This window comes from Sus scrofa, chromosome 15 (assembly GCF_000003025.6).
Source record: "Sus scrofa isolate TJ Tabasco breed Duroc chromosome 15, Sscrofa11.1, whole genome shotgun sequence".
Classification (NCBI taxonomy): Eukaryota; Metazoa; Chordata; class Mammalia; order Artiodactyla; family Suidae; genus Sus; species Sus scrofa.
Genome location: NC_010457.5, coordinates 108,982,827 through 109,008,448, shown reverse-complemented (window position 1 = coordinate 109,008,448; position 25,622 = coordinate 108,982,827). Strand labels below are relative to the sequence as shown.

Genomic DNA, 25,622 nt, shown 5'->3' with positions numbered 1-25,622 from the left:
TAAACCAAACATGCATGAAATCTCTTCTTTTGGGTAAAGAGAGGGACTGGAAAGGCTACCCTGCCTGGGAAGTGCCTGCCGGCTCTGGCCACACACACACAGGGTCCGTGGGAGCTGGGGGCCAGCAGAAGTGGCTGGTTGGAACCGGAGTGGGCTGAGGCCTCATGGCAGCTCCCAGGAGCCGAATTTCAGATGGCTCAGCCACTTGCAGATAGACAGGGCTGCGAAGGGAGCAGAAGGAGTGGACCAGGATGAGTTTGTTCTTAGATCCCAGGGTGCCAGAATTCTGCAGAATCACAGAAGCTGGTTAGGTCTGGAGAAGACGAGATGGCAGGGTTTTCCCCCAGGAGCTCTGGAGAGATGGCCAGAGAGATTGAGAAAGGCCGTGGGGGTTGGGGGGAATCTGTTTAGGTCTGTGATTTCAGTGTGGGAGATGGTGCTGACTTTAAAAATGTGCTTCCTCACGCCCAAAACAAAAGTGTAAGGACAGTTTGTTCTCAGAGGAAATTCCCCCTGAACTTCTGGAAAACCCCTCCTTGTCATTTCCACACTGAGGTAAGCACGGCTGGACAGTCACTCTCAGCTGAGTAACGGGGATGGGGTGCATAGCGGTTGAGAAGCACCTCTATCCATCGAGCAGACATACCCAGCTGGCCCGGGGTGTCCCCTTGGGCCATGCCCACTCCGGAAGGTGACAGAACAGGGGTCGGATCCCAGCTCAGACTTATTAGCTGGGTGACCTCAGGCAGTTACTCAACCTTTCTGAGCCTCAGAAATGGGAAAACCAACAGCAAAATAGGGATGCTAGAACCTTTCTCTTAGGGCTTTTGTGACATTTAAATGACCCACATTATCTATATAGTGTGTCCTAGCACACAGCCTGGCAAGAAGTGTGTGCTTCATACATGTTCCCTGGGGTTTGCTGTATTCTCACTCCCACTTCAGAGGTGAAGAGGCTGAGCCACAGAGGAGGAGAGACTTTTCCCTAAGAGATGAAATGAGTAGAGGTGCAGCAGAAGAAGGAGCGGACAACTGCTCAAACATTTTAGAGGGCATTTGGGCAAAAATGGGACAAAAGTTGATATGGACATACCCTTTAATCCAGCAATCCCACTGCTAGGAATTTTCCCGAGGAAAATAATCAGACGATTGTGCAAAGATGTATATGCATCTTTGCGTGTGTGTGTGTGTGTGTGTGTGTGAAAATGTGTATGACAAGTGAAAAGCTGCTTTGTTTATAAACAACATTCTGTCTAAAAGTCCAACAACAGTGGCAGGTAAATCAGTTTGGGATATTGATATAATGGAAGACTCTGTTGCTATTGTAAATAGTACTGTAGGTCTAGCTTTTTGCTTTTAAGGAAAAATGTCCATGATCTACTGTTAGGTTTTAAAGCTTTTGCTTATATATAGAGCTGCACCTGTGGCATACAGAAGTTCCCAGACTAGGGGTTGAATCGGAGCTGTATCTGCAGGCCTACACCATAGCAATGCTGGATCTGAGCTACATCTGTGACCTGTGACACAGTTTGCGACAACGTGTGGCAACACCAGATCCTTAACCCATTGAGTGAGGCCAGGGATTGAATCCGTAGCCTCATGGACACTGTGTCAGGTTCTGAACCCTCTGAGCACAATGGGAACTCCAAAAATGTATTCATATTTTTAAAAGCATGCTTTAAAATATATATGGAGATATATATATACACATACATATATATATATATATATACACACACACATACATACATACATATATATCCTTGTATATATGTACAGGAAACGTCTGAAAGACTATATACCAAAATATTAACAGTAGTGAGATATATGAGGATAATTGGTACCTTTTACTTTCTTGTCTCTTCTATTACCTGATTTGTTTACAATGAGTCAGCATTTCTTTGAAATAAATAAAAGATGCTCCCATTAAGATTTTTTTTTAACAGGAGAAGAGCTGAGGAAAACAATCCAGCTCTTACAATCCCGAAGATTAAAAAACCCCATCACCATCATCATAATCGTCATCTCTCTCATGGAACCACAGCAAAGATGACATAAGACAGAGGGTGTTGAGGCACCTAGCCTAGTGCCAGAGGCATGGCTCGCATGCAATAAACCCTTAAAAAGTTTTTTTCCTAAAGACCACCAGGGCACTCCGGTCTTTGTGTTGCCAGTTTCTAGATGAAGGGCAAAAAGAGGCCCTGACGTCCCACTGGCTGGTTTGTCAGAAGTGGGAGGCTTTATCTGGTTGCCTAATCACCCATGGAGTAATTTACGGGATTAACAGAATCAGTGGTGAAGCAAGGCTACCCCACATATGTCATGGCTATAAACCTGCCTCCATTTCCTCAACGGATATGCCAACCAAATCCTACTGGGGAATGCAGTAGCTGCAAATACATCCTTACATAGCAACACACACATGGATCAAAGGGAGGCAGTTTTGCAAATGGTCATAGAAACCAATCATATCACACATTTTCTCTCTGAGCTTATGATGGAAAGGACCCCTCTGGTGAATCCTTTTGCGAAGCAAATAATCAGCCCTTACTTGACCTTGTTTAGAAAACCCGGATTTTCCTAACAGGTTTGCTTTGAGGGGAAATCAACTCAGAGTTACCATTCGGGGGCGAAAAGCCCCCTTCCCTTCAGGGTCCAGGTTGTTCCCTGCAGACAAGACCCAGTTAACCATCAGGTCTTCCGGCTGGGGTTTCCATATAAAGGGCACAGCCCAAATGACATGCTGCCTCCGCACATAATGTCTCATTTACGTCCTGTGTGACTCGCTCATTTGGGGACATTTTTTTATTATTAAGGATTTGCTACAGCTGGAGTAAATCTCCTCAGAAATTTCAGCATTGTCAGGTTCATTTGTGAAGAACTAACAGAGGTTTAAGAAGTTTTTGACTGTGGAATAAATACGACTTTGCATCTAAACTCTAATACCATGCATTTGGTAAAGGACTGGGCTACAAACAAAGAGTTCACCCCCGCGACGGTCAAGCAGGCTAACCTGAAAAGCCATTCCTCTTATTCATTTTCTGGAAAGAAACAGAAACCAGCTCACAAACATATTAACTATTGTGTTTGCATTTCATTATTCCTAATCTCCCTCAAATGAAAAAAATTCCTTTCAAAGCCTTAACACTACCATTTCTTATTTTATTTATTTATTGACTTTCCTAAGCTGGTAGAGCCATCTCTACTCCAGTTTTTTTTTTTTTTTTTTTTTTTGGCTTTTCTCTCTGAAATGGTTCCCCAAATGCCTTTTTGCTTTTCTCCTCACAGATTCCGACATCTGCCTGTTGAGCATTTGTCTTCAGAATGCTTTCCGTGCTTTCTGTCTTGACTTCAAAGTCTTAATTTTTTTTTCTCCCCAAACTCACACTTGGGGTGTGGGAATCTTTACGGTGGAATTAATTTTAAGAGTCTGCAAGAGAGGAATGAAAAAGCAACAGTCTCAATCTCCTCTTCTCATCACCAGGCAGATGTGAAAAGAAGCCTTCTACTTTCCATTACTCTGTCTACACTTCACGCTGCCCAGCAGGCCACCGAAGGCTGGGTTGGCCAACTGAGCCGGTGCTGGAAGATGCAGCATGTGGAGGCTCTTCTCTTAGGGCTAGATGATGTCCAGTACCTTCTAGACTCTACCTTCATGGATGCCACATAGAACTGCTTGTGAGGGGACTTCTATATGGTAGGCAGAGTCCTTAGCTGTTCTAAGGAAGAACGCTGGGCCCAGTCCATGGGATTTTTCTACACATCCGAGCACCTCTGTGCCCAAGCCGTGAAGCCATGACTTTTACCAACCAAGCAGTGCCTCTTTTCATGCCACCTGCATCATGAAATGTTTAAGCCATCACATTTTGTTCATGGCAAGTTTTTTCCAGCCACTGGGCCTTTGCACCTGCTCGTTCCTCTGCCTGCAATCCTCTTCATTAGCTTTTTGCTATGGCTGGGACTTTCTTATTCTTCTGAGTGCAAATGTCACCTCCTCGGAGAAGCCTGCCCTGACTTCCCTATTTCAGTTGACCTGCCATTATTCTCTCCTTTCCCACTGTCTCGTCTTTCTGGCTGTTACGGTCATCTGTATAGGTCTTGTCAATATACTTGTTTATTTTTTTTAGAATCTCTGTCCTGCTCTAGATAGTAAGCACCAAGAGGGCAAGAACCTCACCTTTTCAAAGTGGGAAATTTAATATCTGAGTGGTACACAGCCCATAGGAGGGCTCACTACCTCTTGGTTGAGTGAAAAAGTGAATCAGGGGCTTGAGGTCGATGTTACAGTGTTATGAAGAATACACTCTGTTTTCCAAAGGGTTTGATGTGTTTGGTGAGTTTTATACTCTGCCTTTGTGCTCCCAACACTCTCCCTGAGCTATTCTGGTTGTATCTGGAAACCACAATGTTGCCTCATGACTCAAAAACACGAAATATAACATTTTGAGTGGAGGAAACATCTCAAATCATGCTGACAGCATTTTCACTATTAGCGGCAAACAAATCAACTATAATTAAAATGCTGTCAAAGTGATTTGAGATTTTTCTCACACTTTCAAAGTTCCATATTTCATGAGTAGATTATCCAGGCCAGAGAATTTATCGCCTCCTGGAGTGCCTTTCTTCCAGGAAGCTCAAAGACATCCACAAACACTGTCTTATTAATCCTTACATAAAAAACCTGCAGGGAAAATAGGAGGAAAAACCAACACTGCCATGTACAACTTTCCCAACAAAGAAGCTGCCTGAGACCCCAGGAAGCTGGGGGGTAGGTCTGCATGATGCTAAAGTCTCTGGTCAATTCAGGCCCAAAGCCAGGTCACCTGGTCTGTGGCTCAGAGGGGACATCCAGCTTTTATGGAGAAATCAGCTCGCTGTCAGGTCAGCCTTTTTTAAGACACCAATTTCATTCCCTTGACTTTCTCCCTTTCATGGGTACCATGCGTTTAATAAGAAGGTGGTGTATCAATGGGAAGAGCTGCCATTTACTGAGCATTCGCAGTGGGCTAGGCCCTTGCTCCGTTTAGATGCTATTTCATTTAACCCTCACTGAGCACACGCCAGGGCCTGGTGAGAGGACCATCCATTTGCAGGTGCAGAGGCTGAGGCTCAGAGAGGTTAAGTGACCTGCTCCAAGTCACACAACAAGGAAAGGTCAGAGGCAGGCCTTGCCCAGGCAGGGCACACTGACCTCACCTCCATCTCTTGGCCTCATGGTTGAATGAAGACAGGAGAGCCATAAGGATGCCAGGTTGCCTGAACATTTTAACATTAGAAGGTGCCAGGTCCAAAGAGACAGTTCTGTCTCAGTTAGAGACTTAACAAAATCTTGCTCCTTTTATTTAGCTGTTTTGTTTAAACAAAGCCTTTAGGACATGCCAAATTTAATAGACAAACCACCCATACAAGCAGTAAGTAGGTTTAGAATTCATGGTTTCAAGACTCATTCAGTAGAAATCTAGCTTCTACGTGTTCAGATGGGATAGCATATTAATTTTTGCAAGTGAAGTATTTTTATAAGCACATATATTCCCATATGTGAACATATGGTCCATCGAGTGAGAAAACAGTATCCTGTGTATTTCTATGCTCTTAAAGTATCATCTAGATGACATATTTTTAAGCCCATGGATTTCCAGTAGGGTCCACAGACGAGTTTAAGTAGCTGGAGAACCCCTATAATCCTAGGCAGAGATTTTGGGTGTATGTACATTTTCCTAGGGAAGGCATCTACGACCACCACCAAAAAAATAAATTAAATTACAAAGAAACAAATCTATCTGTATCGGTGTGTGTACTCTGGGAAATGCAGGGCATGGGTTTTGTGGACAGTCCCAGCTGGTTCCTGGCACTTGCTACTGGTATGATTTCACGAGGCAATTAGCTTCTCTGGGTCTCAGTTTCTTCATCTATAAAATGGAAATAATAACATGCCCTGTCTTGTGGGACTGCCGAAAGGATGATGAAGGTACATACAGGGCCAGCACAGCACTGGATGCCTGAGAAAGTACCTGGGAGGCACTGGCTATTTTTATTATTACCTGGGTTCTACAAAACAGGTCAGCAGGCTTGGGGGAGAGAAGAGTTACCTACACATGATGCTTTGGAAACTGAACAGGTGAAGATGACAAGTCATCAAGTTAGAGAGAGTCTCAATGCCCCCAAACCTTGGTGCTATGGAGGGTGGGTTCTAAAAATCCTCCTGCACAAATCCATCAATAGCGCTTCATCACTTGAGGTTCTTCCTTCCTTCCTTCCTTCCTTCCTTCCTTTCTTTCTTTCTTTCTCTTTCTTTCTTGATTTTATGGCTGCATACGCAGCATACGGAAGTTCCCAGGTCAGGGGTTGAGTCCAAGCCACAGCTGCAACATATGCCAAGGCTACACCAATGCCAGACACTTTAACCCACTGCCCCAGGCCAGGGATCAAACTGGTGCCTCTGCAGTGACCCAAGCTGCTGTAGTCAGATTCTTAACCGACTGCTCCATAGTGGGAACTCTATCACTTAAGTTTTTGAGAATTCCTTTCAATCCCACATTTCTTAGCCCAGGCTCTAAAACCAGCTGGCCAGGCTGGTTCAAAACCACCCCCACTCCCACTCCCATTTGCTTGGTCTTGCACAGCTAGACACTCAACCTGCCTGGATTTGGTGAGGTAATGCATGTCAACAGCTCTGCACAGGGCCTGGCACATAGGTAAATGCTCAATACGTAAATGTTAGTTGTTATTGCTGCTGCTGCTGCTATTATTTTTTGTTGCTGTGGTCTAACTTCCTATCATGATTCCGTCTTATCTAATATTATTTATCTAACTCTAAGGACTCACACAGTGCCAAGACTCATTCGTTTGCGTATCTGCATTGGTGCTGGTGCCTTTTTAATAGCGGCTGTTGGGCACTTTCATTTTCTTCCTTGATTTCTTCCCACCCCCAAATCTCTGATATTTTGAGTTTCTTCACAATCCCCTCACAGCCAGGGTCACCCTCGCTCTTTAGAAGGGAGGAAATCTGACCACCCGGCAGAGGAAGTATGCAAAGAGGACAGCCCAAAACAAACCAAAGGACTTATTCCAAAAAACCTTGAAGGCAAGAAAATGGAAACGGCAAATAACATCTATTTATAATTGCTGGTTGTTTTTCCGCAGAAGCCCTGGGATGATGAAGAGCGCCCCAGCGGTCTCATTGTTCCTGGTGGTGCAGGCTGCCAAGAAGGCCTCGCGACGTGAGGAAGAAGGCTGCTCCAGACAGGCTGGCTGATAAGTCTCACTCTAGATGAACTTTCAGCAATTCAAGGGCGCACAACAAAGCCCGGCCACTTCTTCCCTGACCCTTGGGCTAAACACCACTCCCTCCGGTGACCTGCTGCCCAGCAAGCACATTCCTCAGGCCGTGTGGCCACCTATCTGCTCAGCTCCTGGACCAGCAGGCACCCTGGAGGCTGGCTCTGATGGAGCGTGTGTTTGCTTATGGAAGGAAGGATTTTCGAGGCAACCGGTGCCAAGGTGAAGTTTAAGGCTTTGGGGCAGGCTGTTTTCAGCCTGACTGTTGTGTGTTTTCTTTCTGCCTGCTCTATGCATCTATAAAATCGTCACCCTCCACAGTCAGCTCCAAGGACCCCTTGCTGGCATTTTGTAATAATATCAGAATTGAAAGTAGGGAAGAGGAGCCCACAGTTTATATCCACTCACCAGTAGGCTGGTGTTTGGATGGGAAGGTGAACCCCAGGAGGGCCAGAGACTTGCTGCCTTGTCCTAAGCTGGCCTGGGTCAAGCAAGCATGCCTCAGTTTGCCTCAACTCATAAATGGGTGCAAGAACCATGCCTCTGTGCCTCTCAGGGCTGATGGCAGGGGGCAGAAGGTGACTGAAACACATGAGGAGAAAGAGTACACCATTTCTGCACCTGGTGGACTGGCAGTGTCGTTGAACTTGGCCGGATGAACAGTTCCCTCTGGGGTGGGTGCTCACTAACCCTAGTTCCCAGAGGGTCTAATTGTGAGAGGGAATCATAACCTTTCCATCTGTCCCCAAAGTGGGATCCTGCTGGGAACGAGGTGTGCTGGGCACCAGGAAATGAATCATTGCATCAAAACAGTCATTTATCCCCCAAGGCTTCAGGCTCCCCATTGTATTCCTATCCCCCTTTGCTGGCAGCCAGCTTCCACAACAAAAGCCAGAAAACACAAAATTTGTCTGAAATATGTGCCATGTGGAAATCCAAGCTGGGGACAGAAAAGGAAATAGGTGGCAGGTGTGACGGGCCCTGTCCTTGCATTTCATTCACCCAGAGCTTCAGGTTACAGAGCTCAGCGCTTCTCCCTGGCTCCAGGGGCAAACGTGTCACTACTGTGCAAAAAGCACCGTGGCGTGGAAATGATGGGCCTGCGCTAATGTCCAAGCAGGAAGGGGCTGCTGCCACGCCAGGGTGGAGATTCTGAATATAGCACTTGGTGGTCAGTCAGCTGGAACTGCTTCCGCCTCTCACACCGCCCCCTGGTAACCGGCTGTCTTCGATGGATGGCTGTGTTCTGAAGGCTCCGTGGCTGTCGGAGCAAAAGCAGGCCTGTCCACGCAGGGCACGCACGTTAACACACCCGCCTCTGCCCATCACAGACGGGGCCCTCTGTTCTAGAACTGCCTGCAATTTATTGGTAGGAGGGGGAGGCAGTCAATGAAGACTCAGAACGATGGGCTCTTGGCTGAAGGCTCCATAAGACCAGGAAGCAATACGTCTAGGAAGGACACTAGTGTCCACGAGAAAGGGAACCAGATTGCAGGAAGTCTCCCCGCAGGATGGGAGCAGAGTGTGAGTCAGACCTGGAAGGATTTTTATTTATCCCACAGCCAGAGCAGGCTCTTTGCTTTGTGTGCAGAGCTGCTGGCCGGCTGGTGGGATGGCCAGTGCACTGCCGTGGCCGGCAGGGCCCTCAGCGTGTGCCAGGGGTGAGTCTCGGCCCCACCAGGATAAGGACCCTCATGGGCAGTGGGGCAGTAGAGCCGCCCCAACAGAGGCGTCAGTACCCCAACATTTAGCCCAGCACCAGCAGCCTGCCTGGAGGCCTGGACTAAATCCTGTATCTGCTTGGACCTCAGTTTCCCAGCAGATAAGACCAAAAAAAAAAAAAAAAAAGAATACTTTCTTCCCCTCCTACGGCTCTTAAAGGGATGACACGTAGATAAATCACTTTGAACTTTCAGATGAAAGGTGCTCCATAAACCTGAGGTCTCATCAACTGTAATTGTTACAGTAATTATTTTAATGATAATAATGATGATAATGGGTGGAGGGGGGTGAGGTGGGGCTGAAACCTCCTACCTTGAGACAAAGAAAAACTCTCCCGTTACAACCTGCATCACGGATTCCTTCCGCGCCCGGGCTCTCAACCGTCTCTTTCCAGCTGCCAGTTCCTGGGCTGAAATATTATTTACTCCTTTCCTTTCCAATAAAACAATTATTTGTTCCACCGTTTTCCCGCTCGCTCCCTCTTTGGTGTGTCTGGCTTCGCCCTGACAGCTCAGCCGTGGACTGTTTACACGTCTCGCTCACCCCTCCAAGACTCTGGTTCAGCTCCATTGACACTAAAGGCAGGAGAATTCTCTCTGTGTGAGGAATCAATTACTTCCGCTGACACTCTATTACTAGCCCTCACATCTTCGGATTCCAGATGAAGAGTGAGGTGGGGGGGTGGCAGGGAATTTGAAGAGGATGGTGGGGGTGGGTGGGGTGGAGGGGACCAGGGAAGGAGGAGGTGGATGGCAGGGTGGCAGAAGGAGACAAGTGACAAGCATCAGGCCTCCAACGAGTATTTAAAGACACACAAAGGCCAATCTCTCTCTCCTTGACTGCCCTGTCGGCATCCGGAGGTGACCACGTGGCAGGAAGAGGCAAAGAAAGGGAAAAAAAAAAAGAGGAAAGGAAGCAAAAAGACTTGTCAAGGATATCTAAGGCCCCAAATACCTAAGCCTTGGGACAGCTTTGGGCACCTGAACACAGGTAGACACAGGGAGTTTGGGGCAGTGGGTTTCACATCCCAGCCCACCATTACTATATGTGGGCGCCCTCTCTGGGCCTCGGGATCCCCATCTGTGAAATGGGAATAACGGTAGTACCCACCCCACAGCGTTGTTATCACAGTAAAACACGGCAAGTTGTTGGTGTAATAGTATCTACGCCTGTCAAATGCTCAATAAATATTTGCTATCATTGTCCAATGGACAGTGCCCCCACACTACCTACAAACATACAGTTGAGGCCCTAATGGGGCAGAGCAGGAAAATTTACAGGCACTGCCAAGATGCTTGGCTACAAAGCCAGGGGGGAAAAATGTATAAAAAATCAAGTATAAAAAATCATAAAGGATTTCCCTTTATCATGTGTAGTTTTTCTGCTGCCCTCCTCAACGAAAGCCCAATTCACACTTATTCTTTCTTCTTTTTTAAAATTTTATTTTGAACCAGCTAATATTTTTCAGGGATTTTTCCTTCTAGGAAAAAAAATTCTTTTTGATTATGTAAATTAAATACAACCATCTACTCTGCAATCAACTGAGATGAGTTGTGAGGCCCTGGGTCTCATAATGAAGGACGATTATGGAAGCTCTTTTCTAGAAGGAAAGACAAGGGCAGTTAATGTATTTTTTTTTTTTTTTCTGGGATGATTTATCCAGGCAGAAGTAGAAGAATGGAATTAAATTATCTGTTGCGTTTCTCCTTTTATCCAAAGGTTGCAATCGCCCTGCCACTAAAAAGGACAAAACGAAGAGAATATATATTTTTTTATTCTAAAGGACTCATGACTACAGGAAAACACACAAATCCCTTTTTAGAAAAACCGAATTTCTTTACTTGTTCTATTTCCTTCTCCTCTTTCTCCCTCCACACCAGGAGCTCCCACTGCATTTCTCAAGACAGACTCTTACCCGGTGTAATTAGATGGGAGAATTACATGGAGTTACATGGGGTAAGATGCTGGCCTTCTGGGAATTCTGGGTTCAGAGAAGGTGCCAGGGTAGAGAGGCAGAACAAGTGGGATTGTGTACTAGAAAATCTCAAGTGATTTTCTCAATCAGAAGATAAAAATGCATTGTCAGTAAGGACATCCACAGTGAAGCTTCTTGCATTTGGAGAGTTGTGATTGCAACATCGCATATTTAAAAACAAACTGCCAAAAATAACCGTTGTCCCAACTGCTCTTTAACCTTGGTAGGCGGAGGAGAACAATCTGTGGGGTGTTTTTTTCCCACTTCTTCAGTGAGCTAAGTTGCTGGGTGGAGTCCTTGGTCAAGGTTGGTGGGTGTGGGGTCAGCTGCCAGCTGAGGGTCAGTCAGCAGGGCTGTTCCCGTTTATTGCACCACGTACCTGGAGGGGCTGGATCTGTTTCTGTCATTAGCAGGGTTGTTGCAATACAGAAAAGTATTGCTGCTCATTGGCTCCTTGGGGGAATCAGAATATTTCTGTGGTTGGGCAGGCAGTAAATCTGTAACAATGTCATGAGAAATCAACCTGAGAGTCCCTCCTGAGGGCAAGACGCCCTTTTGAACCACAGAGAACTCTCATTTTGCTTTGATTTCCAGAGATGTGGGTGGGCACCAGCTGCAGCCACACCTTTAACTGGGCAAAATGCCCTCCTGCCCGCCATTCATAGGAAAGATGCGTATTCAGAGGGAGTCTTATGTAAACTGATGAGCAGAGCTTAATCCAAAGTGTTACCTGGACTTGGCCAGGCCAAACCCCACGTTCAGGCATTAAATTGGGGCGGGGGGAGGTCCCTGGATATAGAGCATGAAACTGTAGAAACTCTGACCACGGAGAGCGTGACTGCAGAGTCCCCAGAATCTCAGTCTTTTCTGCTGCCTAACCAGAGCCCCTCTTCGAGATGCTGGAAGTTGTCTGGCCAGGAAATAAAATTAAATAGCATTGCTCAGGCATCTCTACACCAAGAAGAGCGTTTAGCAAGTCACAAGGATGGCCCTTCATTACTGTGGCTCTTGAAGGCATCAAATTCTCACCCCTTCTTGTCTTTGGCATGATGCTCTCTGTCTGGGCCACCAGCCATACCCACTCCCCCTTTGCCTGGCTAAGTGCAGGCATCGCCTCCTCCGGGGAGCCTTCCCTGATCTCCTCAGCCAGGGCTCACTGTGGGCTCACATAACAAGCCATATCATGTCCCCAGTCAATACGCATGGTGTTGGCGGAGGCAATTGAACAGGAGAGGAAAGAGCCCAAGTTGCAAAGTGAGGTATTCTGGCTTCAAATCTCTTCTCTGCCACTTTCAAGAGTGGGACCTTGGGCCACTCGCTTACCTTCTTTGAGCCCAAGTTTCTACATTTGTAAAATGGGAAGAGGAGCAACGACTTCATGGGTTTTGTTGTAAGGATCAAGTGAGATGATGTAGGTAAGGCACTTAGCAAAGCGCCGGGTTCACAGGTGATGCCCCAGATGTGGCAGCTTTATCATTAGGAACCATATCTTTTTCACTTGCTTCCTCCTCCCAAACTCTAAATTCCATAAAGGGCGAAGAGTACGATTTACTTACTCCTCACTGCATTCCCAAGGCTATCCTCATGCTTGGCACATAGTAGATGTTTAATAACTAGGGACCAACGGAAGGTCTATTGCCTTTTTGCTGGGGAAAGACCAAGTCACAGAGGGCTTGGTAACTTCCGTGATCCCGTGTCTTATCTTCCTGCTGTCATTATGTCACATCGCAGGATAGACGACTAGGAAAGATTGCTTTGCTGGCCTCCCAGCGTGGGTTCGTGCCATGCTGACCTACGTCCTGGCAACTCAGATGTAAAAATATCACTGAAACAACCATCCGCATGCACCTGCTCAGCCCCTTCCAGGACTCGGTGCCATAGGGGGTAGAGACAAGATACGTGTGGTCTGTGCCCTTAGAAGCTTTACATGCTCAGAACACAGGGTGACGACGCACGGACAAAAGGCAAGCACATCAAGGCAGTAGGCAATGTGTGGGGAGTTCTGAGTAGGGGCCCCTAAAGAGAAGTGGAGGGAGAGCGGAAGGGGAGGGGAGCACACAGCTGGGTACGGGAGGGGAGAGGGAGGAGAGCCTGAGCCCCGGCCCTCACAGTCCTCAGGAAGATGCTAAGTGGCTGTCTGACTGCAGTGGGGTGAGTTTACTGAGTGAAGGGAAGCTGTGTTGCCTGGGTGGGGAGGGGCCAGATCACTGAGGTCTGGGAAGTTCCCTCCACTTCATGCAGTCAACTTATCAACCGGAAAGTGTTCCTTTTCTAAGATATCATCCCCTGTGCTGGGAGAAACAGACACATCTTCTAAGATTTAGAGGGCGCCTCTGGCTGTAACTAAACACAGGAGCGCGTTGTTTATCCAGGACACTTAGCTAGAGGCCACATCCCCAAACCTCAAGTATCCAGAATGTAGGGGGTGGGGTGGGATGGGGGCATGGTTTCAGAAGAAGAGATGCTGAGTAGCGCAGCTAAGGCCGAGGGCTCCAGGCACGGAAGCTCTCAGGCTCGGGGGTCCTTGGGAGAGCACCCCAGTCCTTGCTCTGTTGTGAGCATCGTTGACTACAGCAAACCAGACATGCTGGCCCTGAGAGTGCACTGTCTGGAGTTAAAGCTTAGACTCTAGAACTAAACACCTCCTGGGGGACACCAAAACCTCCTGAAGCAAAAGCTGCACTCAAAATTCAGGAATAAAGAACAGGTCAGAGAGGCATACCCATAACAGAACGTGACAGCAAGAGTATTGAGAGGAAAAAGTCACAAATGTCCCCAAAGTACAAAGATGGTAATGCAGTTGCTAATTTACCCGGTATCTATATAAACAAAACACCAAAACCTTGTCAAGGAGTTACAATTGTCAGCGGCCTGGGAAGTTTAAAAGGTCAACAAAAACTCAAAGCTAAATCTACCTGATCCAAAGAGGACATTACCCAGCCTCTGTCACAAAAGGTCAAGTTTAGAATTAAAAGCCTGAGTCATGGAGCAAAAGATAACTCTCCTTAGTACTGGTTTCCTTTCAGAGGGCAAGGAAGTGTGGCACATGACTTAGAAAGTTCTTAGACATCTTTCTAAAGAGGAAATTCTGGAACTTGAAAGCAGTAGGTTTTGGTATCTGGGAATTTCTTTCTTTTCTTTCTCCTTTCTTTCTTTCTTTCTTTCTTTCTTTCTTTCTTTCTTTCTTTCTTTCTTTCTTTCTTTCTTTCTTTCTTTCTCTTCCTTTCTTTCCTTCCTTCTTTCTTTCTTTTTCTCTCTTTCTTTCTTCTTTGTCTTTTAGAGCCATACATCTGGCATATGGATGTTCCCAGGCAAGGGGTCGAATCACAGCTATAGCTTCTGGCCTACACCACAGCCACAGCAATGTGGGATCTGAGCTACATCTTTGACCTACACCACGGCTCATAGCAACGCCGGATCCTTAACCCACTAAGCTAAGCGGGGCCAGGGATCGAACCTACGTCCTCACAGATACTAGTCCTGTTCATTACCGCTGAGCCACAATGAGAACTCTGGCATCTGGGAATTTCAGGGCTGCATGGCATATGAGATCTTGTTGTGCTGACCACACACATATAATTATTAGCACAGAATTCTGTGTGGGTTTTTTTAGCCTAAGAAATGTTCTTTCAAGCCTTCCTAGTGGTTTTGCACTTTCTGAAGCATGTTTTTCAAGATACCCATCTAGAAACAACCAGTTCTTAAAAGGACTCAGACTCTTGATCTTGGTTTTATTTGAGCCTCCAGGATGGGGTGCGACGCCAGGCCTATGCAAGCGCTCCCCAATAAGCTGTGTATCATACACAGGTGGGTGTTTTCAAGAATTCATATATTCTTGAGCTCAAAAGTGGAAAAAAATATTCACGTTTGTGTGCATGTTTCTCAAGCCTAACGTGGCGGCACTTGGCTGATGACTCAAGGGAAAGGCAGAAGCAGGATCCTCTTTCTTTGGCACCTGGCAGGGCCACTGGGGGTTCTGGTTTCTGCCCAGAGGGGTGAATGGGCCTCAGAGCGGCCTGTGGGTGCTGGGGCTTGGGTTCCTGCGGGTGGCCGGAAGGAGGAGGCCGGGAGCTCACCACAGGTGGCGGCCCTGGATTTGCACTGACTCAGGCAAACTGGGGCTGGTGAGTGAAAGTTTCCAAGCAGATGGCAAACTTAAACGGAACAAAATTAACAAGCAACGGTTAAGGGGAAAAGGTCTGTCTGTCTGGGGTTTTTTCACCAACGGCCTCCACATGTGGGCAGTTGGTTTCAAGGGACAGACAGCCAAAAGCATAGGGGCCACTGGCCAGGCTAATTCTCAGGTCATGGGGCCGTCTGTGTAGTTAATCCTGCACAAAGGATGAGGGTGGGCATGCTGACCATGGCCCTTCCTCCACAGAAAATTGGGGCTGATTTTTTTTTTTCCCCTGACATTCTTACTCATTTACCTTTTTGCAGGGGTGTTGCCACCGCACTGTCATCAGAAGCATCTTTGGGTGGTTTTCTCTTGGTAAATATCCACCTTGTGGGCCTTGAGAGCCAAATCCAATTGGAACCATGCACCCGAAATGAAAGGAGAAAAGATGCTAATTTCCTTTACTAGTAAGTGCTTTCCCAGCTCAGGAGCTTCCTTGGAAGGAAAATGAGAGCGGGAGAGAGGAGCGACAGGACAGAACTTCCAGGACTTCAATTAGATTAATTGTTCCCCTTCACAGGAAAGTGAAACAAGGTAGCAGGGGAGGAGGAGCCCATTTTCTCTGAATGCAAATGACAGGGAAGGCTATTAAAAATACCCGGCACAGGGGAGCTCCTGCTGCGGAGCGACGGGATCCAGGAGGCACAGCATCTTGGGAGCGCTGGGACATGGGTTCGATCCCCGGCCCCAGCACAGTAGGATAAGGATCTGGCGTTGTTGCAGCTGTGCCTTAGTTTGAGGCTGCGGCTCAGATCCGATCCCTGGCCCCAGAGCTCCATATGCCACAGGGCAGCCAAAAAACAAACAAACAAACAAAAAAAAAAACAAAGACACCTTACAGGGTGAGAGACAGAACCAGATGTGTCTTTCCAGGTCCAAAAATGAATCAGAATGAGAGAGAAATGGGGAGTGGAAGAGAAGTGGGTGAGGGAGAGAGAAGTAAGGATGAGGTTAAGTGGAGGAGGTGAGTCCCCAGTAGAGCCTTCCTGACACTTGGCACAGGAGCAAAGAGACCCCAGGAAGTTTTTTTCTCTGATGTTCCTGAACATTTTGGTTTGCACTAGAAGCATGGAATGGAGGAGTGGGGAAAAAACCGGGAGCTCCTTCGGGTGGATGGTAAGCTCCAGAGGCATCAGAGTAACCTATAACTTGCCTGCCTCCCCATCTCATCTCCAGCCAGAGACAACGTCTTTGTCCCTCTGCCCCAGAGGCTTGGGAGACCTTGTGCTCTCCCCATCCCTGGGGCTGAGTCCAAGGGGAAGGCGCGCCTCCCCCTCGGCCCCAAACAGGGAGGGAGCATGTTTTCCTGGCCTCTCGTGCTTCCTGACATGGTCTAAGCCATGCTCGCCAGCTCCTGAGTTTTCCCTTCCAAAAGCCATGCCTTCTCTCTGCCACTATGAATATACATGAGATGACCTCTTAGCAATTTCCCTGGGAGATTTGCTGGCATAAGCATAATAGATTTTGGCCCTCAGTGGAGAGAGGTGCTTAGTCAAATTTCTCTGCGCTCAGACCCAAGCTCTCAGTACATTTCGCTTCAGTTTGTGCCAACTGTCTGTAGCCCCGCCAGACGCACTAGGAGCCGCAGACCTTATAAAGAAGCTCTTCTAACAGACATTTTTGGTAAAGTTCACTGGCAGGCAACTGGCAGCCTTGAGATGCGGTGCAAATGTACACAGGCTGTGCATTTCACTTGGGCAAAGAGGAACCGATGAGTTACCCTCTGCCCTTCACTGAGTCAAGAGTGGATCTGGGATTAGTAACTCCATCTCATGACTCTTTGTCACATGAAGTGTCCATCCGGGAAACCCTTTGGTTTTCAACAAAGACTACCTCTTGTTAGGGAAAAAAAACCATTGTGAAGGTGCAAAGGAGCCCTAGGAGGATAACAGTGACATTGATTCACTGTGCCCCACAGTCTAGCTCTGGTTAAAGAGGAGCCTTGTCCCCTCCACGAGGAAGGGCTGGCTCGGACCTAGGCCTGCCCCCTTGTGCCTCTCCTGCCCGCCGTCTCCTTTATTAATTTTTCAGTCCTTGAGATGCCTTGGTTACAGGGAATGCTCAGACTATTTGTTCATCACAAGGGGCCACTGAATACCCATCAGAGCAGTGACATGTTCTAGGCACTCATTTGGGGCAGGACATGGTCGTTGGTCCATTCTATCCTGCATAGAAAACGGCCACTTTTGTTTCAATGAGGAAAGACTTTAAGAGCCCACTAGACAGTACAAGGCGTTCACAGCCTTGACAGTACAATGCCGCCTCCTCGCCACCTTAACTTATAGGGACTTTGGTGTTTACATGACACTTCTAAGGCACTCACAGATGTCTAAATATCTGCTGTTCTAAGGTGGCAGGACTTGATGCTGTGAGCCCAGCTGAGTCGCCTGGAATAACGTACTCAGTCTCTCTGGGCTTTGGTTTAGTCATCTGCAAAATGGGGGTCCCAACGGCATCAACTTCGCTTGGCCATTGTGAGAACTGAGTGGATGGACATTCATAGAGCAACTGGAAGAGCGTTTGTTAAATAAACTGGTAACACCAGCTTTGAGACTCTAACCTGGATGGCTACCAAGCACAGAGACCAAGAATCAATGTGAATCGTAGACCTACCAGTATAGACAGATTTTTGCCTCTCTTGCTAAAAGGAAACCAGCTGCTGCTTCATAAAATAACAGCCTGATCCTCCACGGCTGGATGCAGAGGAAGTCTCCACTTGCAGATCTGGCTACTATTTTATGAAAGGAAGCTACTGGGGTTCCTACATGTGGGAGCAGCAGGGGAAAAGGGGAGACCTCCCAGAGGAAAGAAACCCCGGAGTCAAGAGCTGACGTTGTGTTGCCCACATCCTGCCCCATGTGGAATTCTCCTCTGCTGCCAGCCTTTGATTTTAGGGGGCCTGCTTTACACTCTTCACTCAGAAAGGCTCTTTCCTTTGTACTAAGGGCTCAACTAGGCTTTTATTTCCCCTGAAAGAAATAAACCTGTTGAGGTTTCCTTCTGGGGCCAAGATGCACCACTGTTCAGCAGGTCCTGGGGGCAGGGGGCTGCCATGAGGTGGTGGGCGTTCTGGGAGCCCCTGGGGAGGCGGGTGGGTCTCATGGACGCAGGGCCCAGGTTGGCGCTTACTTGCAGTCGTGCTTCTCAATTTCAAAGTGAGGGTTGAAGTTGAGAACGATCTTCTGGTTGGGTTCGGGGGCATAAACAATCCACTCGCAGTTCTGATGGGATGGATAATCCTGGGGGTAACCTGGGGACGTGATGTAGCCAGCATCTTTGGAATTCAATCGACCTCCACAGGGTGGATCTGGAAGAGAAGGTAAAGGAAGCAAAGAACTTCAAATATGTTACAGCCTGGTTTTTTTTTTTTTTTTTCCTCTCCTTGTTTCTCTTCTCTACCAGTGGCTGATTAAAACAGTTTTACAGGCCTTTTATGGCAGTCCAGAAGACTAACCTACTTACTCACTCAGTGGAAGAGATTGTTTCAACTCACCCCCCACCCCCCCACCACACACACACACACACACACACACACACACACACACACACACACACACTCCTCAAATGAAAATACTCCAGAAAATAGTCATAAATATTCCCAATTACATGGCCTGAGATGAAAACAAAACAAAACAAAAAAACCCAAGAAAGCTATAAACGTCACATGCCTCCCTGCCTTTTCTTGTGTCCCCTGCTTGGTCCATCTTCTCCTCGTTCAAACCTCTCATTTCTGTCTTCATCTCATAAATCCTTCATGTTATTTGGTGTCTCCCAGCCCAGCCCAGGCAGCCAGAAATAAAGACTCCGGGAACTGACAATAGTGGTTTTGTGGTGCCGACCCACAAGCGAGCCTGGTAACAATTACATGTGATGAGGAGGAAGCATTTTCAGTTTTGGGCCAGAACAGACCCTGGAGGGTGATTTCAGCATTTTTTTTTTTAAGAAAGAAAAAGCAAAACCCCTAAACACTTAATTCCACATACACCACAAATTTGATTTATTATTTCATTATACACCGAGTGGAAAAATCTGCATTAGAGAATCCACTGGCTCTGACCTCAGAGCTCTGACAAAAGTGCTTTGTGCTGAGGGGATGCCTGTGTTTTCTCCGAGCTTTCTGCCCGCTGTCCCTCCTGCCTGGTCACCACCACCAGAGTGTGCTGCTGCTTTGTCCAGCGGCGACCAGTCATTGGAAAGGCAGCTGCAGGCCGGTAGCTGCCCCACCTCCCCGCCACCCCCCCACCCCCCAGCAGCGCCCAGCTGGAGGTAAACAGCTTCCTGTGCGCCAGGAGGGAAGGGGGCGATCTTCAAAGGCAGCAAAGGTGGGCAATGACATTTGAAGCATCTCCTGTATTTGGGAGTGAAGTTCTGTCATCCCCAGAAGGGGTTCCCGGGAAATGGGGGGGGGGTGTTGCTTAATACCACAGTAGAACAGAAGATAGGAAGGCACAAGAGACCTGGAAATATTCAGAAGCCTCTTGGAGACCTTCCTAAGATGTGCGCCTCTCTTAGCATCAATCACGATTTAATATCGCCATCTGCATGGAGCAGCACGGGCCCGTGAATTATGCATTCGGCTCAGCGGCTACCCTACAGGAAGGGGCTTTCTCCTGTGTTCACTCTTTGAGGGAAAGGGTCATGCATTTTTTAACTCTACAGGTGCACTCTCCTATTCCCCATGTCTGCTGGCATTACTGTCTTCCAGACCTCTGCTTTAGATTACCAGCTTGACAGGTTTTAAATGCATAAAAGACGGGCATGCTGCACAATGGTGGTTGGGATACACAAATCCACACAAGTAGCCTTTTAGGCATCGTGCCTCCAAGAGCTCAAACTGTGCCGTGTTGAACTGCCCAGAATCTAATGGATTCAGGTTCCATTTCCTACTGGGTGGAAAACAAAAGCAGGCCATTTCCTCTGCTCGAAGAGACCACATCATCCTCTAACTAATGACCCTGCACCCTCCCCAGCCCGGGAGGACAATGGGCCCAGCCTTCCCTCCCAGACGGAGATGAGGCCAGCAGTGAGGTCCGGTTCCTCTGCAGCCAATCCTGCAGCCTCTCCGGATCCACCCCACCCCGCCATGCTGGGCACCCAACATCATCCAGTCCATCTGGGGCTTGTTTTGGTCCTGGCTCCCGCATGGGAAACAGGGCTGAGCGTGGCCCTCTGAGAAGGTGGGGGCTTAGATCACCAGCTGCTCGTACCAAGGTGCAGGAGGGGAAATGTTCTCCTGGGTACAGCAGCTCTGACAGTGGTTCTGATGAAAATGCAGCCCCGCCACCAACTCACCCCAAACCACACTTTTTCACCTTGGAACTCGGCAGAAGCCATCTGAGCTGAGCTCCTGCTCTGTAACCATGTCATCCAAAGCCACTGCCCCCTTTCTCATCCCTTCCCTGCTTACCTCCACTTACTCTTGAAAGAACTTCTTTCTCTCAATCCCCTGCCTGGCACCCCCGCCCCCGCCCGCCAAGTTTAAATGTTTACTAACTGGACCAGGCACACGTCAGCAGCAGCAAAGACAGGAAACTTCCTCATAGGAAGGTTTCATTTCTCAACCACACCAGGAGTAATCATTTCCCCACTTAAAAAAAAAAAAAATTTTTTTAAGCTATATATATCCCATAGCTGATAGTCTGCCTTTGCGGCTGTTAAAACTTACTTCGCCAAAGGACAAAGGAGTAACCCATTTCTTTCTTCCTGCCCTTTTTTTATCTGAAGAAAATCAAGGCACTTATTGCAATATTTAAGAACTCATTAAAACACCTGCTTTGTGTGCGTGTAGTTAACCTTTTCTGTATCCAAACATTTATAAATTCACATTCTTGTTTGGACGGCGCTCACACTCAGAAACACACACACAAACATAGAGATGGAACATACTTATCAGAAATTCACACTTCAGTCCTGTACACACTTTCACACCCTCTCATAACATACTATACATCATTTGCACAGACATCCACCCACCAAGATACATACTAGAGTTTCCATCTCTGTTTTTCTTGGAGAGAACTGAATTCTTGAAATCTATCATCAGTAAAAATTGTAAAGAAAACATACTTAATCCTTCTACACCTCCTCTTGATAACTGAGCTTTCACTTCCAGGTTTGAGGACCCTTCATTTCTTAAATACTAACAAGCCCCCCACTAGAAACGAGCTAGGCTGTCTTCTAAAGAGCCAGTCCATCCAGGGCTGCGGTGGTCTCTGTCGTGTTCCAAGAGGAACAGCATAAATGCTCTCTGTCCTGTTGCAGAGGAGTCCAGCCCAGCTGAGAAGGAGTTGAACTCAAGGGCAAACCCCTTTAGGCTAATCTCCACATACAGAAGGGAAGTTTCAGCTACTGAGCCAGTTTGGCACGTTGACAAGGGACTTCTTTCTGCAACTATTTTGTGAATACCTTCCACCTGGGGCAAATTCATTTCCCAAAGAGAAGTGGGCAAACCCAGGCCTGGATGGTTCCGAGGCGGTTTTCTCCTACATCTGGGAGGGAAGCCTAGGCGAGGGGCCAGGTCTGGCCAGATCAAGAACCTCGAGGGCCCACGGATGAAAGGAGTCAAGTGACACCTTTTGACGTAATTTGAAATCAAGGGGATACTAAGTTCTTAAGTCACAAAGTTCTGTTCCCCTCCCCCCTAAATGACTAATGACTATTTAGGTGTTTTTATTTGACATACAAAAGGTCAGATTATTTCTGACCTTCATATCTTTCTGTTTCTCTCTCTGTTTTTCTCAGGACCTAAGTACCATCTGCTTGCTACGGACCTAAGTACCATCTGATGCTGCCAAGGGGTAACCTGGCCCTGGGCCAGGTAAAGGCATTTCGTACCCACCCACTTACAATTCTAAGCACTCTGCCAGCTTCAGAAGGAACTCATCCTTCTATAGGACACAATTTAAGACGAAGCATTGGTTCCTTGACAATATTCGCTGTTTTGGAGGTCTTTATGAAGGAGTAGAAGAAGATCTTTTTAAAAAATCTGGTCTGTCTCCTAAGGAAATTCAACTGGATTTATTTATTTATGTTTGTCTTTTTAGGGCCACACCTTCGGCACATGGAGGTTCCCAGGCTAGGAGTCCAATCAGAGCTGTAGCTGCCGGCCTACACCACAGCCACAGGAACGCATGATCTGAGCCATGTCTGCTACCTACACCACAGCTCACGGCAACATTGGATCCTTAACCCACTGAGCGAGGCCAGGGATCAAACCTGGGTTCTCAAGGATGCTAGTCAGATTTGTTTCCGCTGAGCCACAATGGGAACACCTCAACTGGATTTATTTTAAAGGAACACATTATGGCCAGACCTTTTAAATAGTCAGATAATGATGGCCAGGTGACATTGGCAAGAGACTGCAGGCTGTGCCACCCCAGAAGAACAATCAGATCACCTGGTTTAGCTGAACTGAAGGAAAAAGCTTCTTGGCAAAAACAGGGGAACACAGGCTGGTTGGACATCAGATTGGAGAGTCAGGTTGTTGTCAAAGGTGAGTCTGGGGTAAGGGGGATAGATTCCCAGGGTGGGGGGCTCTGGGTTGTGGGGGGGTGCTGGCATTAGCAAGAAAAGGGGAGAGAGCACCTGGATCCTTAACTCCCTGGGACCTTCCTGGGTCTCAGCTTCCTAAACTGTAGTTCAGTGAGGGGAGTGAATTGTGTGGAGTTTTCAAAGTTCTTTTTAAGATGTATTTGTTTTTTCCTTGATCAAAATTCTAGCCAGAACCCCAGTGGGTAAAGCAGCTCAAAGTGGAGCTCTTCTTGGGTGTGGGATGAAGGGTGACCAGAACCAGTGCAGCGTCCCGCCTTGAAGTCCCTCCCCTCCTGTAAGAACAGCGGGGCTTCCTGGAACAGGGCTTGAAACCTACTGCACTAGGGCTCAGTTCCCTTGCTACTTTAAAATGCCATGGAAAAGAGAAAGAGTAGGAGGATTAGGAGACACCAATTTCATATATACACCCGAGGGCACTTGGTGGAGAAAAGCGGTCTCATTTCCCCCCCAAATAATACACTTTATTTACTTTATAATTTGTCCTTTATTCACAGCACAATCCCATCCTGTTCCTATTTCCACAGCACGGTTTTTATTTAATTATTAGTAGCAAAGAAGCTCTTTTTCTGACTTAAAAAGAGAGGGGGTTGTCCCTTGCCACTTAAGTAGTAAGAAGCCTTGTATTCAAGTATGGTTTCCCCCCCTGGCCAGCTGTGTGACCTCGGGTAAGTTAGTAAACAACCCTGATCCTTTGTTGTCTCATCTATAAAAGGAGGGCAGGGGTTCTGAAGGTCCGTTCCAGTTCCAAAATTCAAACGAGGAGGGGAAAAGACCCTATAACTCATGAATTAACCCCAGATTTAAGGGATTCTTTACTCTTCTAGACAATAAGATATTTATGCAAGGTGTTACCTCCTCTTTCACCTTGGCAAACCTGAAACAAAACTCCAGGATTCCTCAGATGGACATTTCTGTCTTGCATTATGGACCGTTCAAATGCCTCTTTCAAGCACGTTAGTTCTACTGATGTGAATTTCTTCACTGAATCTGTGGCTGCATGTTTCTAAATATTAGGGGTACACAGTTCTGTGTGCGAGCATCTCAACAGCAGTGCTGCATGAAAAGGAAGACCCAAAAAGAGTTTCTTCCGATTTCTCACTTAAGTCATCTAGGTCTTGGCTCAGGATTTGAACCAAATTTTGCTCACTAACCCTGGATAAGCTGCTTTTTTAAAAAAGTGATTTCTGTGAGCTGAGGCTGGATTTTGTTTTATTCAAAGCGACTTCAGCCTGTCACAAGACAGTCTCATAAAATCTGTATCTTGGCCTAAGCTGGGAAGAAATGAGCCAATCCATCAGCCCAGGAATGCGGCTGTTTGACCACTTCCTAAGGCAACTGGGAAGGGAGGCAATCTATTCAATTTATGGGGCTGGGTGGCAGTGAGTGATACACTCCTGAAGGCACAGCAAATGAAAATCCCCGTGAACTTTTGCAATGATAAAGCTCAAAATCTGAATAAAAGAACCCTCTGGGAGGGCAGGAAGGAGGGAAGCAGGGAGTGGGAGAGGAAGCCAGCACAGGAGCGTGGAAAAAAGGGGTGAGGAACGAGGCAAACAAACTCCCTCTTCTAAAACACCTCCGATGAATTCACCCAGGAGGGAGCTGGAGATTGAGTCTGGAAATAGGGCCTTTGGAAAATCTCTTCCCCTCAATCTGGATTCTAAAAAGGAACCTTCATTTAATCATTAAAATGTAAGTTTGATGTGATTATGTCCCCTGACTTCGAATCATGCCACCTGTGGTAACCTCGTTATTTGTCATCTTATATCATAAACAAATGCAATTCCAATAGGGCAGCCAATATAATATCATTAGTTTATATTTATGTCCACTCTTTCCAAGCCCTCATTGCAAATGCAATTTTGATGCCATTGATGAGAGATCTGGGATTACAATTCCTGACCATTTCAACAGACATTTGGGGAAGGAAATAGAAGAAGAATAATTTTAAGGTCTCTCCAAAAGGTAATATAATTTTTTTCATTTATTTTGATTAACTGAAGGCTTCTGTTGAAACGTTCATGGCTCCCCATTGGTTAGGAAATGAAATCCAAACCCCTTGGCCTAGCAATTTGGGCCTTGCATTTGGCCCAAGCTCTGATTTCCAATGTTTTATTTGCAATTATTTGCCTCTACACCATCTAAACTGCAGCTTCTGAGTATTTCTTAAACAAACCCAGTGTCATTTCTCTGCTCCCATTTCCCCTTCCCCTGGAGTGCCTTTTCCAGCTCTAAATCCTATCTATCCTTTCTGTCCGGGCTCCCAGGCCACCACCCCTCCGCCCCGCCCCAAGACTCCCTCTCCAGGAGTGATCATTCCCAACCTGTGGGGCTGAAGTTCTTCAGCATCTTCTAAGGTGTGAGTGAGGCTTAGCCCTTCTGCTGGACCCGCTGATTCATCTTTGGCCAACCTTATGGGATCAAACCCCAAAGTTGGACTCAGTGAGCCTTGATGAATTCATGAGTTAATTACTGACTAGGAGAACATCAGAAGTATCAGTAGGGATCACAAATTCTAAGAAAGCAAGCCTTATCACAAATTGTTCTGCTTATCCAGCTACTTCCCTTCCTTCCCAATCCATGGCTACTCTTAAACGCAAATGTTTCTTATTGCCGAAGTGAGGGTTTTAAGAGAAATTTTCTGGGATAATAACACCCAACCAGGGGTCAAGGGAGAGCTAGTATGAACTACGTCTAGCAGGACACAATAACCTCCAGTAATAAGGATGAGGTTCAAAGGATATAACATCTTAATTCTAATAATGGCCAAATTAATGTATCTGTGGGGTTTTCTTGTCCCTGCCCCTGTTCTATCTTCCCACCCTCCCAAAGGCAAGTTCTAGATATTTGTTTTCAGTAGCACCAGGAAGATGCAGACAATTACTTCATCCCTAAACTGCTCACCAGTAAAGGATTATC

At 47.0% G+C, this 25,622-nt stretch overlaps 1 protein-coding gene across 4 annotated transcripts in view; it reads right to left on the bottom strand.

Moving 5' to 3' along the window:
* NRP2 (neuropilin 2) overlaps positions 1-25,622 on the bottom strand; it is a 118,071-nt gene that overhangs the window by 83,868 nt on the left and 8,581 nt on the right. For all 4 annotated transcript variants that reach the window (XM_021076242.1, XM_021076241.1, XM_021076239.1 and 1 more), the window contains exon 2: positions 18,282-18,459. In XM_021076242.1, coding sequence (XP_020931901.1) covers positions 18,282-18,459 — 178 coding nt within the window. The remainder of the gene's footprint in view (positions 1-18,281; positions 18,460-25,622) is intronic.